The following is a 15341-nucleotide window of genomic DNA, read 5'->3' as shown; positions in this document are numbered from 1 at the left end:
AAAAAAAAAAAAAACATATGTTGTTTTTAAAAGCATGAATGTGTAGTGCCTCAAGGCTAAGGACACACCTAACCCAGATCTGAAAGAAGAGCTCCAAATTCCAATGAATGCTAAAAAGGTAAAGAGAAATTAATTTAAACACACATGTATGCACGCACGCACTCACACACACACACACATACACACACGCACACACACATACACACACACATACACACCCGCACACACACGCAGCACACACACATACACCCCAAATGCCTGCTATCAGACTCTTTCCTGTAGCTAATCAAATTGGAAGCTGGATTGGGGTTGACTAATATGATGAACAATAAGGAAATCCTTGGGATGAAAGTTTCTCTCTGTAAATATAGTGTTTTCTTGAGGAAAGGGGATAAAATTTGAAATGTACATAAAGAAAATATCTAATAAAAATAAATTTAAATTGCTACATAAAAAAATGCAAAACCAAAGCTAAAACCCAAACCAAAAAAGAAAAAAAGAAAAGAAAAGAAACTAACCCCCAAAACCAAAGAAATAGTGTTTCTTTCAAATTGGATGCCATGGAAATGAGTCACAATAAAAACAATGACAGTGTAAGACTGGAAATGCAATGAGCAGGCTGGGCTGTGATCTCAAGCTTTCACACTTGTATGCACACATGGTATGTTTTTGCTTATGTGCTTTCATATATATACGCATTCACACAGACCTCTAGGTGCAGACAAACAAGTATTAAAGGAAAAAAAAAGTCCTTTAAAACAGAAGGAATCTTTCTTTTTCCAGGTATTTAGATGCATTGCTTAGCAGTTCACAGAGGCTACCTCTGGGCAGCGATAAGGAGAAAGAAGTGAGTCGGGTGAAGGAGGGTTAGCCTGTGATCCACAGGCATCTTTGTCTCTCACCCTGCATGTGAAACTGGGCGAAGAGTTATGAGGAACTGGAAATCCCAGCTGGCAATGAATTAGCAATTGAGGAAAAGAGGCTTCTTCTTAAGGCAAACAGACCTGAAATGTGATCCCTGGAGCTCAGGGAGGCTTCAAACCTCAGGAAGAACAGAGCAGAAAAAATAAGACCAAAGGACTTGGCAGAATTCTGATGGAGACTCTCCACTGGCCACTGGCAGAACTGGGATCCTTGAGGGATACCTCACAGCTGACTCGAATATTCGATTGGCTTGGACCAAGGGACACAAAGCTATGTCCCTCAACAGTCAGTGCTGAAAACTTAAGCTCAGTGTGATGGTATTTAGGAAGAGGTGTTTTGGGGACAGAATCTTCTTAAATAAGATTACTCAGCCTTCTTACAGTCCCATCACACACAAAGAGAGAATATCAGAAAACAAGATTCTAAAACCTTGAGGAGAGCTTTATTTGAAGATCACTCTGGCTCCCGAGCTTATCAACAGAGCTGGAAAAGTGAAGTCCCACTCTTCATAAACCAGCCAGTCAATGACGATTTGTTATAGCAGCCTGAACTGCGGAACAGCTGTGCCAAAGCTCACCTACGACTCAACTCCAATTCGAAGGGCTTTTGGAAAAAGCTCAGGTAAACCATGGGCTTCTTTATTCAGGAAGAATAAAGGATTTGTGAGATGTAAGACTGATGTGACCAAATTTATATTCATAACCCCAAAGTAGCTATGTTTAATTTATGTATAATGTAGATGAGATGAAAAAAAACTACAAAGGAAAAAAAAATCAGACATGAAGCTAGGACTGAAATACTTAGCTGGTACAGATACTCAAGGAATGAAATAATGTCAAACATGCTTTCTAAAAGGTATGATCATAAATTTTTCTACATATATTTTCCACATTAAAATCTCCCCCATAAGATCTAATGGCCACCGACTATGTCTTTCAACTATGCAAATAGGAATTTAATACAAGTAAGAAAAATATAAATAGTAGATATACTTCTAGCCAAAATTAAGTTTTGAACGAGTCCAAGCCTTAAAGGGGCTATAGTTTATGCATTGCCTTGCCTAGTTTTATTTTGTACTGAAGACTGAATTTGGGGACCCATACATACTCATGCAAGCATTCTGCCGCCGAACTATACCATCTGCCTTGTCTGGATTTTCTGATTGTGCATATTAAGTAAGATCGGGCATTATTTAACAACACACTACAATGCCTCCTACCCTTGATGTTTCTGTCCTGGGACCCAGGGGAAGGAAACAGGTGTCCTGAAGCTGAAGCCCTTGGAGGTGAATGGGAAGCGGGCACGGTGAATTTACCTTCTGCTCTCTCCAGCGATCTCCCACTCTTACTGGCTGCAGTGCTGTTGACTGTCTCAGATGAGGTGCTAAGCTTAGTACTGGGGTCTCGTTTGGGCTTGGGAGGTGGTTGTCTCCGTGATCCACAGCTGCTGTCATCTTCAGTGCCCCCGACGGAGTGCAGGGACTGAGATCGCACTGTGAAGCCACTGGAGCAGGGATGTGGGAGTCTGTCCTGAGGTGCAGGCATTGTCATGAACCCCATGCGGAAATGCTTGCCCGCGTAGCTGGCGTCCTGGCCTCGCCCTACTTCTCCTCCTATGCTGTAAGACAAAGCAGAGACCACCTGTGAGAAGAAAAGCAGCCGGGACATGCAGGAAATCACAGATACCACCACTCTGTTCTTGAAAGGTGAGTATTCTTACTGAAGAAGTTACAGTTTTTACAAGGGGTTGACATCCAGACCAGTCTTAAAGAGCATGAAAACAGTCTAGAGACTTAAGTCAAATTCTGAAAGTAAAAACGGAAACAATTTGGTTAGAATCAGAAAGCTCAGAAAGTGTAACATGTGTCTCCAGGTATCTTTTCCTCCAGATGTGCTTAGTATCCCAAGGGGAAAATCCTGTGTAACAGATTGTCTTCAGCCACTCATTTTGTCTAAAGGACATGGAGGCAAATCTTGTCTCGTGACCTGGAACGTAGAAGAATTTAGTGACTCCATCCTCTAGACTGGCTTTTGATGAGTGACTGGGACTGCGCTGCTTTCATGAAAACCAGCCCTACTTTGCTTGCTCGCAATGTTGAGGAAAACCAAAGAAGCAATGGCAGAAAAGGTTCTGTTAATAAGCACTAGAAGAAGAAGGAAAGAGTCAAAGGCTGGGGAGGAGCAAAAGTCCAGAAAGGAGGAAGAGAAAAGGGGGAAGGAGGGAAGGAGGGAGAGAGGGAGAAGGGAGGGAGGAATGGTCAAAGGAAGACAGGGCAGGACCAGAAAGAGACTAGGAATGAAACCTGGAGAGAAAGAGAGAGAGAGAGAAAGAGAGACAGAAACATAGAAACAGAGACACACAGAGAGACACACACAGAGAGAGAGACACACAGAGGAAGAGAGGCATGGAAATAGAGCAGGGAGACAGGAGAAACGGGTATGTGAGGGAAGAAAGGAAGGAAAAAGGAAGAAGGAAAGGAAAAGCTAAGAAGGAAGACAAGAAGAACTTTGAATGGAGGAGAAAGGGGGGAAACAGCGGCAGTAGAAGAAGTGGCGAGAAACATATTTCAAACTAATGATTGAGTTGTCTGTCACTTTATTTTCTAGAAACATTCCCAGTCCTTGATGTTTCAAAGATGCTGGCCTTAAGTGGAAACCCCCACCTCACAGAGTAGAAGCATTTAAGGAAGTGAAAAATTAGCTCACACTGATAGTATTCTACTTCCTAAGTATTGGAGTTGTAGAAACAATCCAGATTTAATATTTTTTAGGTTTCACGTGGGAAGATTTAGAAGGAGGTCAACCTCTCAGTATGAAGTTCAGGTCGTCACAGAGAAAATGCTTCTTGGGGTCTCTCTCTGTACTGCACATAATGGTGACATCTTTATGAAGAAAATACCATGAATACAGATGTGACCTTTTAGAAATCGATTTTACTATAGTTTTTCTCCATCAAGCTCATTTACTGAAAGGAAAATCTAATAGAAAAATCATATATAGAATATTTGCCTTTCACTGAAATGTGGCAATCATAAAAACAGTCGAAGTATATGAATTTTGTAAGCTTCCTGAGGCTGCCTTTCTAGAATACCGGTTTATTTAAAAGGATTATATATTGATTTTATCTTAATTCCCATAAAAGATGCAAATCAAAGTAAGATTCTTAATTTTGTTTGTTGTGTTTTTCATAACATTACGATATTCATCATAGCTGTAAAATATCAGAGCTGGAGATGGTATCTCACTCACTAGCCAATAGATGAGGCCCTAGGCTTTAGGTTTAGTTTCAAACACCAATATATAAACAAATAAATGAATAAATCAAGGAACAAATAGTAAATCAGTTCAGAAAACCAAAATCTAATCGGATCAATAATGGGAAAGGAAACGTTTTCTTTCTCCAAAATGAGAATTACATGTGTATTGTGGGAAAAGGAAGACCCATCAAGATGCCAACAGCTTTAGTCTAGCATTTACTCACAAAATAGTTTGCTGCTCCAACACAATTTTTGCGTGTCATTGTATGTACACTTAGTATTTTGTGTACATGTTAATGTCTAGACTCAATCCATGACATCTTAGTGACATGGGCGGCAGTGATAAAGCTGGGCGGTGGGCACACAAAAGCTCAGATCACCTCAATGTGTCACTCAGCTAAATGACTTGTCATATAGAAACAGGAAGCATCCTGTTTAATGTTTCCGTGTGTTTTAATTTCTGTATTTGCCTCAAGAACATCAATCAAGACACAGATGAGAAGCTTGCACAAAGTGTCTTGTGGAAAAATCATTAAAAATTACTGGGAAAATGGGCTTAGTGGTTGAGGGGGGAGTCTTGACAGGAAAGGAAGATTCAGTCTGTGATGCTATGGCTTTGATGTTCCCCATAGAAGATGAGATATTTGATTTCATCTAACTTTGCCTTAAATTATTTTTCATCTACAAGTCTCTTCCTCATTTCCGTGGTATCACTGAACAAAAGCTGCTTTAAAGATTTATTTAGACAGCTGCCTCTCTGCCAGGAACATGCTTACCTAGGGAGATCTACGCACGTGTTAATGCACACAGGCACTCATGAGAGTTACTAGAAATAATTGTATCAGCAATTTATCTGTTACCTTTGACCCAAATAGAGCCTGCACCTCTTCCCAGACAGATAATTAGCTCTGCTGCTTCATGTCAAGATTATCTATTTATCAGCACAAAAACAATTCCATGTAATGCTGCATTTGCTCATGAATTTCCTTTACGCACCTCTTCCAAGTGAAATACAACGTGTGCTTCAAAAGACAGCAGGTAAAGATGCAAGCTGAGTTTGACCTGACAGTGAATACATAATAAAAATGTGGCTGAGAATGAGCTACATATGCACAGGTCTTTGTTCAACTCAGTTAAGGACAAGCAGTAAAGAAAACGTGACATAACTAATTGCAAGAGATTTGGAGGCATCATGAGTCCAAGGGATGCTGATTGGTGATCATGGGATGAAGGATATAGTCATCTTCTGACTCTGCTGAATGTTTGTGGGTTTTTAACAAAAAACATTAATTGCAAAATATCCCATCCCAAGAGTAAACCGTTGAAGCATACCTGTTGCATTAGTGCCTGTAAATATGACCTATCGGTTTGTGCCTTCAGAACATCATCTTGGGTTTCTAATGTTATCAATCCAGAACCCTAGAAAGGAGGTCGCCATCAATCAGAAAATGGCTATTATGAAGAGTTGCAAGAAACAAATGCCATGCCTCTCTCCAAGTTCCAGTTACTCCAGAAGTCCTGCCTCCAGAGACTAAAGATGAAGCTGCTGATTGGGCCAAATTGCTGACAAACTTGTGGGAGGGGTTTTGCTTTACCTATCTACCTGTTTGCTTGTAGCAAAGAGATTTCAGTGAATGATGGCAGATTGAAAGCAAAAAAAAAAAAAAAAAAAAAAAAAAAAAAAAAAAAAAAAAAAAAGAAAAGAAAAAGAAAAAAAAGAAACAAGTGCCAGGCAAAATGACAGAGGATAATTAGGCAGATCTTTTCAAGTTATTGTAGAGTAGCAATGGTTCATTAGTTTTAGTATTATATGTATGTTTTTAACTACATGTATGTTTTTAGCTACATGTATGTTCATGTGTGTTCTATCTCACACTCTGTCTTCATTCTACAGTCAGCCCATGGTGGGTTATAATGTTCTTCTGACATGAAATAGTGGCCATGACCAAAAACACAGTGACCCATAAGACTGTTGGTCATATGTTTAAGGTTTCATTTACAATCTGCTAATTACAATAAGGTATATTTTGTAACAAAAAGGTATTGCAAGTGATACTACAGTATGTGGGTGTGGTAGTTTTATATTCTTGGCCCAGAGAGTGACACTATTAGGAGGTGTGACCCTGATGGAGTAGGTGTGTCACTGTGGGCATGGGCTTTAAGATCCTACTTCTACCTGCCTGGAAGCCAGTAGACAGTATTCTTTTTTTGTTGTTGTTGTTTTGTTTTGTTTTGTTTTGTTTTGAGGCAGGGATTATCTGTATAGCCCTGGCTGTCCTGGAACTCACTTTGTAGACCAGGCTGGCCTCAAACTCAGAAATCCACTTGCCTCTGCCTCCCAAGTGCTGGGATTAAAGGCATACACCACCACAGCCTGGCCAGTATTCTAATAGCAGCCTTCAAATGAATGCAGAACTTTCAGCTCTGCCTGTACCTTGCCTGCCTGGATGCTACCATACTCCCATCTTTATGATAACAAACTGAACCTCTGAACCTATAAGCCAGCCCTGCTTAAATGTTGTCCTTTGGGGGCTGGAGAGATGGCTCAGTGGTTAAGAGTTCCGACTGCTCTTCTGAAGGTCGTGAGTTCAAATCCCAGCAACCACATGGTGGCTCACAACCATCCGCAATGAGATCTGACCCCTTCTTCCGGGGTGTCTGAAGACAGCTACAGTGTATTTATATATAATAAATAAATAAATCTTTAAAAAAAAATGTTGTCCTTTATAAGATTATCTCGGTCATGGGGTCTGTTCACAGCAGTAAAACAATAACTAAGTCTGTGGGTATGTATACCCCTCTTATATAGAGAGGATTAAATAGCTCATATGACAGCTATAGAGGTGTGTGTTTGAGATCTCACTTGATGAGAAAACTTACAATTATGGATAAAGTTAGTTGAGGAAATGACTACTGGCCCACTGGAAGACTTTGTGTTTCCAATTTGTTGTTGATTCATTGGTTGTGTTCTCAAAAAAATGTATGTTAGAAATACAATCCTTAATTTAACTCTGTTGGGAAGTATAGCTAAATGGTAGGTATTTCATCAGGAAGTCTATTGAAAGAGATTCTGATGATTATAAAAGGTCTGAAGGTTTGCAGTTTAGCATCATGTGCTCTTTATTCTGTAAGGCCTCAGACCAAGTTATAATGAAGACAGAAATCCCTCACAATATGCAGCCTTTCGTCTTGGGCTTCCCAGTCTTCACAACAATAAACTGATAGGTGTGAGCTCCAGATTTAGGGGGAGACTGTTTCTCAAAAAAAAAAGGAAGAAAGAAAGAAGAAAAGAAGAAAGAAAGGAAGGAAGAACAGAAGAAAGAAAGAAAGAAAGAAAGAGAGGAAGGAAGGAAGGAAGGAAGGAAGAAAAGAGAAAAAAACAGATTCAGAGTGTCAGAGGAAAACATCTGATGCTGATATCTGTATTGCACAGATCCAAGCATGGGTGAGTCTGCATACATATATTATTCACACGAATAAATAAAATGAGAAGCATCCTCTTAATCTATAAGACTGCTGACCTTGATCATCAGGAATATATATATATATATATATATATGTGTGTGTGTGTATATACATATATATATATAATGACTTTTCTATTCAAACAGAGAAAAATATATATGGAACATGGGTGATAGACAGTTTGAGGTGCTTCCTGGAGCTTTGGTTGTGAGACTTAGCCTTTAATTGCTAAACTCTCTCTCCAACCCTTTCAGGTGTCTCTTGATGTTCCCTTGCTCACTTGTGAAATTGAGAGGTCAACCTTGGCTTGCGGAGGTTACAGTCACAGAAAGTTCCAACTTCTCATGAAAGACACTAAATCTTGTGATCACCACAGCCAGCAAATGAGTACACAAGGGTCCAGCTAATTAATGACAATGGAAGAGGGCTATGTTGAGTATACATTGTAGCCTCTACACAAGCTGCAGTGACCACAGTTTACTTCATTGCCTGCATCCTTCTCAATTTTCCCTTAGGATGAGACAAATGAGCACCAGCAAACTACTGGGTTGGGGGGAGTTACTTCAACTCCATTATGGGGATAATATGTGTGTACCTAAGATGTGGTTCAAGAGAAAATCTTCCCAGAGGTAAACAGCTGACTCCCAGCATCCAGCTATAATCTTCAAAATATACTACAGCCTTCTAGTGCCTGGAAAGCTCTCAGTCAATGAATGGACATGTGAGCTGTGAGAGTTTCCTATTGGTCCATTTGGGGCATCTTTGTCTCTGGGTTCCCATAGCTACAGCATAGTCTCAGGCTCTTCCTGTCCATTCTTCTTTTGTAGATAACATAACTGCACCAAGGCTTAGCTTGTCTCTCCACTTCTGTATCTCCTTCCTTTCAATCTCTCTCAGGCACGCTCCTCAGTAGAACTCAGTTTCTGCTTCCTTGGAGACCCTGACCTGACATATGACATACCAAAGCCAAAACTTCTTTAGACCAGAAGGCTTTACACAGAACCTTACACAATTAGCATATTAAAAAAATTAGGAAAAAGAGGGCTGGGAACATCTCTGACCCGACTAAATCAAACCAATGACATAGGCCCAGAGACACTCTGGAGTGTCTGAAGTTGATCTATTTCTTGTTATAAAAATTAAAAAGAAATACTTTTGTTTATTTATTTGCATTTTGCTGTATGAAGGGGGAAGTGTAAGGCTTTACACACACTATGTCAGCAGTCTACCAATAAGTTTAGCCCTCATTATGATACTAATGCACATATCCCTGAGTGGGGATCTAAGATACTAATGACACATGGGACAATGAAGTTCAATGTAGAGCCACAAGAAACAGCAAGTGCAGAAATGTCCAGACTAGACAGATGAGCCCCTAAAGCCTTCCCGGTGGGACAGGAGAGCATTTTACCCAGAGTTATCTTTAGAGCCGGGAGTTTCTCTCTGTGCTAATCCTCTTCCTTCTTGAAAGTGTACCTTGCTCTAAAAACCTGCTTCTGATGCAACTGTGTGTCTGGGAGTCTGTGTGTCTGGGTTCGATTTCTTACTTGGGGACATGAGAACCTGGAAAACCCTCTGAGAGATCCACTGAACTCTAACGTCCACTCTTAGCTATACCCATGAGACTCAGAAAGCAGACTAGTCACAACGAGAAAATATAAAAGAGAATGTGAGACCTGGAAAGAAGAAATGTTCTTGTAAATAGGTCACTCCCCTGTTTCAGACAGAACATATATGTGACACTGGGAGAGCGAGAAACCAGTATTACTGTAGGACTCCTTGGCTCAGAGTGAAAGCTACTACGTGGGCTGAAGAAAAAAGTCATTTGCAGTAAGACTCCAGCACTCAAGATAGACTAGGCCTGACACATCTTATGTTATAAAAATAAAAACAAGTTTCATAATCTTGAATTTAAACAGGTCTGCCTCTTCTCACACAGTGGAACTTAGAAGGCAAGATCAAGTTGTCTTTAGTCAGTCTGACTGCCATAAAACACGGAGCGTAAAGTGTAGCTTAAAGCAAAGGGTAATGGATTTTTCTAGAAATAATGGGTCGCATACTTTTAAACTCCTATCCTGTGGCTGTTAATCTTAATTGCCAACTTGATGGGACTTATCATCACTATAGAAACAAATCTCTGGGCATGCTTGTGAGGGAGTTTCTTGACTATGCTGATTGAAGTGGGAAGACCCACCTGAACATGTGACCAACACTATTCCTTGGGATGGAATTCGCGAATGAATAAAAAGAAGACAGAGTTGGACAGTAGCATTCAAATATCTGCTCCTTAACCAGAGACACCATATGACCAGCTGCCCCATGGTACTCCACTGTGGCCATAACATTCTCTCAGTGATGTACCTAGAACTATGAGCTGAAAGAAACCCTTACTTCCTCAAGTTGCCAAGTATTTTCTTACAGTAATAAGATTAAATGACTAACACATGGAATGAAGATGATATTGTCTAATGCACAGGCCTGGACATTTGAGCAATATACATACATACATACATACATACATACATACATACACACACACAGTGTGTGTGTGTGATATATATGTCTGATATGTGTATATGTGTAAGTGTGTGTGTTCATTATATATCCTAAGATACCACTCAGTAACTGAATATCTTTAGGTCCTAAATTTTTATAGCCACTTCTTAAAATTTGTTAAATACTTATATTGGCTCCATAAACTGATTGCCTATGCCTGAGTGCACCTCTAGAGTGCACGTAGCATAAGTCTGATAGGTGGCATATGTCTATACTCTTAGCTTTAAGGTGCTTTCTTTTAAGCTTTGTCCTACTGAATTCTCTTCAGAAGATCACCACTTCACTGGTGAGTCCACATATGTAAAGCACAGCATATGGTACTGCAGAACCCCCGCCCTCCCAGGAAACCTCTTCATGCAAAGGAAATCAAAACAAAATCTTATATTTAACTGCAAGTACCAAGGCATCCTAAGCAAACAGAGGCCTTCTGTTCTGAACATTCTCGAAGGCTTGCTTCATTTTCTCAAAGCACTTGTGATTATGATTGAAGAAGACAATTGAGAAATATGAATGTTGAAAGTGCTCTGATCACCGGGATGTTCATCTGCCTGCCTGTCCTTGTTGGTATGTTTGAGAATGGCTCATTGTTTAGATAGAAACAAACTCTTGGGAAAGGTGAGTTCCTGGAATCAGGTGCCAACTTTAAATGTGGCTAAAGTATATGGCTTCTATGCATAATTTTGAAGCAAACACACCAGTATTTTGTAATAAAGACATATTTGGTAACAACTAATAAAAGAAAAACAAGAAAAAGAAAAGAGGATTCTACTCTCTGTGAACGTACACACATGTATCTTTTTAAAAGTCTGTCTAGAAAACCAGGAGACAAGGCTGGGCAGTGGTGGCGCACATCTTTAATCCCAGAGACAGGCAGATTTCTGAGTTCGAGGACAGCTTGGTCTACAGAAGTCAGCCAGAGCTACACAGAGAAACCCTGTCTCAAAAAACAAAACAAAACAAAAAAGAAAACCAGTAGACAAACAGACGAAGGGATGTTTGCGCCTTTGCTAACTTAGTAGGTGCTTTCAGCTATGATTCTGTACAGCTAGGCTCAGAAATCCATTTTTGGTACTGATTTCAAATCTAATGTATTTCTACTTTTGCAAAGACCTGAGGTGCTGGAACATCCTTTTCTATTTGTTTATCTGGTAACAGAGCTAAGGGATTTCCACCCATAAAGTAAATGAACACATTTGAAGGAAAAGAAGCAACAATTCTGAAAACAACAGTGAAGTCTGCCTGTGAGGAAGTTAGACTTTGGTCTGGTTAACCTTGGGTTCTTTTACATTCGTATTTCACTGTGAATGAATCATGAATGCCAAGGTACAAACACTCTGACTTCATTCAGGAAAAGAATGCCTATAGACTCTGTATGTGATGTGCTCTTTTCGTGCCTTCTCCCTCCGTGCACAAGAGTAAACACTGAACCCTGCCTCATTCTGAGACACTGCCCAGCCCACTCTAATGGGACACTCCTGCTCAAAAGCAGAGCCTCTTCCTCTTATGACTCACAGCTACACTTGTCTGTGTTTAGGAAAACTGGGCATGGAAAAAGCCATGAGGCTAACACATCACATGTAGGCTAGGGGAATATCTCAAATTGGAAGTCAGAAACAGGTATGGTTATTCATTTCTGCCTCAAGGTTTGGCAGCTGATAACAGTAAAATAACATTTCCATCCTCAGTACAGACAGTCAGGACCAGAGTACAGCAGCTCTTCCTAGTCAACCATTGCCAGCTGTGTGAGAAGACTCTTCTCTTTCATAGCCACAGCTTACTCTCTTTTCCTGTTGTCATGGTACAATACTCTCAGGATAGCAAGTTCAGGGGAAAAGGGTTTATTCTGGCTTACAACTCAAGTTAAGGTCCATGGAGGTGGAGAAGTTAAGATAGTAGGAGCTTGAAGCTCAGATCCATAATGAGGAAACTGAAAAAAAATAAATCCATATTCAGCATCCCCACAGGAAATGGCTAGACTCACAGCGAGTGGGTCTCCTTCCCACCAACAAACAAAGTCAATACAATGTACACAACACTGAAGGGATCCTTAGAAACTACCTCCTAGGTGACTCTAGATTTCATAAAGTTCACAATTACAATTCGCCATCATGCTAATAAATCCTTTATCAATGAAGGGCAAACAAGCGAAGGAAGTATACCTAGGAAATCCTCAAGCGGTGGGCTTCTAGAGTGAACATGCACCATTTCTTTTGAGGGTTAGTGTTCTCCTCTAGACAGGTTGAGAGCAGAGCTTCTAGCCATCATGACTGGCAAATGCTTCATCTTGGGCAAATCATGCTGACCCCCAAGCACTGTGTTGGAAAATTTGGCCTTTCTTTTGAAAATGGGAGATATTAATGGGATACCAAGGTACAGCATTCGGCAGACCCTGGATCTAACTCTGCTGGAAACTAGATCAAACCCAAGATGCTTCAGACACGTCAACTGCTAAATTTTATTATTTTTTGAAGCAATGATATTGAAGTATTACAACATCTATGTTGCAAGGAGTCCTAACTGAACCAAGATGATGGTTTTCAGACAGTTATAATTAAGGAAAGACTAATAACTTGACAGGAAAGGCAGCTGGTGTAAGCATGATACAATGCAGGAAAAACAGCATTGAATAGAAAACTAATGCTGCAACCTTCTTATTTTAATACTATGCATTGAAATAATTAACTGTCTGGGAATATATATATATATATATATATATATATATATATATATATATATATGATTATACCATATATTCTGGTGTGGAAACATGGCCCCTGTAAAATTAATCTGTGTTCATATTTTCTTCCAAATTATTCACACACCATTACCCTTAATGTCATCCCTGAGCCCCATTTGCTCATTCAAAGCTACCATCCGTGGCTTTCCTGCCTTGGGCTGAAACATTCATTCTCAGCACTTCATATCTTCTATGATATCTGTTTTCCGCTTTTTTGCTTCTAATATCCCCACTCTCCAATGTTCCTTTCCAGACATCAATTTCCTGTGTCTGTCTGTCTATTGATGCTTTTTGAAAGCTTATACCAGGTGTTAAAATGTGGTTTTTATATACCATTTCATTCAGTGTTGTAATAAACCATTACAGAAAAGATAAGATAAATTAAGGAAAAAGAAAAACAGAAAATTGTTCCAAAGACAGGAAATTGTTTCCATTAGTTCCACATGCTGTATTTAAAGGTATTAAGCATCAAATTTCCTTCTCCTTGCTGGAATATTTCAACTCTATCATAGAAAAATAAGAAACATGAAACTAACTGTCTATTTAATGATTATCTAAATTTAGGTAAGAGAAAAATATTTCTTAATTCTCAATTAATTATCTATATAACAGTCAAACACTTAGCAAGGGTATTATAATAAATATAAACAGCACAAGACATTTATAGATTACCTCCCTAGATGGCTGATTATAGGTGCTTATAAACTAAATGTTATGCCCAATTTCAACTCCTCAAACAGAAAGTTTGAATGCTGATCCTCAGATTGCAGGCATTTGGAAGTGCTGTTTGTTAGAGAAGTAGGCCAGGGAAGCAGAGATATCTTATGTATTAGTGTACTTATTAAAGAGAACTGAACAGGTCTCCCTCATTGCCACATGAATACATAGTAATATGTAGACTCTGGGATCCAGGAAGCAGGTCATCTGTGGACCACAAAGCATGACCTCTCTGTGGTCCAAAAAGCTCCTTGTTGACACTGAATCTACTAGAAGAATGATGTTGGGTTTCCCAGCCTTCAACACTGTGCAAAATAAACCTGTTAGTAAGGCACTGAATCCTGGCACTGCTTGTTTTTCCTCCATTCCCTAGTTCCTCTCTCTCTCTTTCTCTCTCTCTCTCTCTCTCTCTCTCTCTCTCTCTCTCTCTCTCTCTCTCTCTCTCTCTCTCTCTCTCTCTTCCTCCCTCTCTCCCTCTCTCCCTCTCTCCCTCTCTTTCTCCCCTCCTCTGTCTCTCTGTTTCTCTTACTAGTCTAGGTGAAATAAGAGTCTATGCATATATTATATAACTCTCTAAAATCTCCTTTCACTCATTCTAAATTTCTAAAGAGGCAGGCCTTGATAGGGTTCTTATTAAAGCCCAAACAAATTCTACCATCTTTAAGACTTATTAAGGCCTGAACAAATTCCATCATCTTCAGGACTTATTTAAAACATGACAAGTGCTTTTAAGATTAACATATGTAATTACCTATGGTACTTAAGACTCTAAAATTAAAACATTACTATTTCAATACACAAATAAGATCTGCATGCTCCTTCAAGGGCTCTGGCTTGGGGAAGGGATGAGAAAAATAAGTTGGGATGTCCTGATTCAGCTTAAATGTCATTTACACAAGTTCATACTGTGGACAAGCTTTTCTCACAATTCAACCCAAAATGAAGAAGTTCTGGAACATGCTATTTTATTTGTGTCATGAAAAGTAACGTAAACTTTGAATACAGTTTGAGAACCTGCCAAGTTTCTAGAGCTGAGCCTAGCTAGCAATATGTGACTTTTTCTTTTCCATTCCAGAAGTAGAGACTAAAAAGATGTTCATATAATGGCTTCGAACTTCCCGTGTGGAAGGGACTAAGGAAAGGCTATTTGAAGTTCTATTATAGGTGGTTAGACTTTCTAGAGTGTAATTCTTTTGTTTGTTTTGCTTTGTCTTTTTTTGTTTTGTTCTGTTCTGTTTTTGTTTTGTTTTTTCTTTTGAGATAGGATTTCTATGTAGTTTTGAAAATGAAATTTCATTTTCAGTTCAACTCATCCTGTAGACTAACCTAGAACTCAGAGAGATTTGCATGCTTCTGCCTCCCAGATCCTGGGAATCAGACAGGACATCTCCATTTTGGAAGTTATTCCAGTTGCTCACTACTTACAAACATAAAAAATAGAGAAAATTTAAATCAATCCCAACTGGACAATGAACCGTGCTGATTGGCCTGGCCAGTGATCTCAAAGAACAACAGATTACAGAAACATCCTGAACTCAGCATCGTGAAGCCCGAGTGTTCTTAGAGGAGGCACCATGTCCATACAAAGAGAGCAAACCTTGGGGCCATAACCACCACTGAGGATCCAGGAAATTCTGAGACAGGGAGTCACTTTTCAGTCCATGCAGATCATGAGTGAGGCATCAT

General features: G+C 39.6%; 1 protein-coding gene across 3 annotated transcripts in view; it reads right to left on the bottom strand.

The window, feature by feature from the left end:
- Positions 1–15341, bottom strand: part of Nyap2 (neuronal tyrosine-phosphorylated phosphoinositide-3-kinase adaptor 2) — a 250872-nt gene that overhangs the window by 137971 nt on the left and 97560 nt on the right. For 2 of the 3 annotated variants that reach the window (XM_031368160.1, XM_031368162.1), the window contains exon 4: positions 2144–2541. In XM_031368160.1, the coding sequence (XP_031224020.1) occupies positions 2144–2541 (398 nt within the window). The remainder of the gene's footprint in view (positions 1–2143; positions 2542–15341) is intronic. The other variant, XM_031368161.1, reaches the window with a different exon arrangement.

Source organism: Mastomys coucha, unplaced genomic scaffold, assembly GCF_008632895.1.
Source record: "Mastomys coucha isolate ucsf_1 unplaced genomic scaffold, UCSF_Mcou_1 pScaffold14, whole genome shotgun sequence".
Lineage (NCBI taxonomy): Eukaryota > Metazoa > Chordata > Mammalia > Rodentia > Muridae > Mastomys > Mastomys coucha.
The sequence above is the reverse complement of the archived record's forward strand: the minus strand, read 5'-3'. Positions and strand labels throughout refer to the sequence as shown.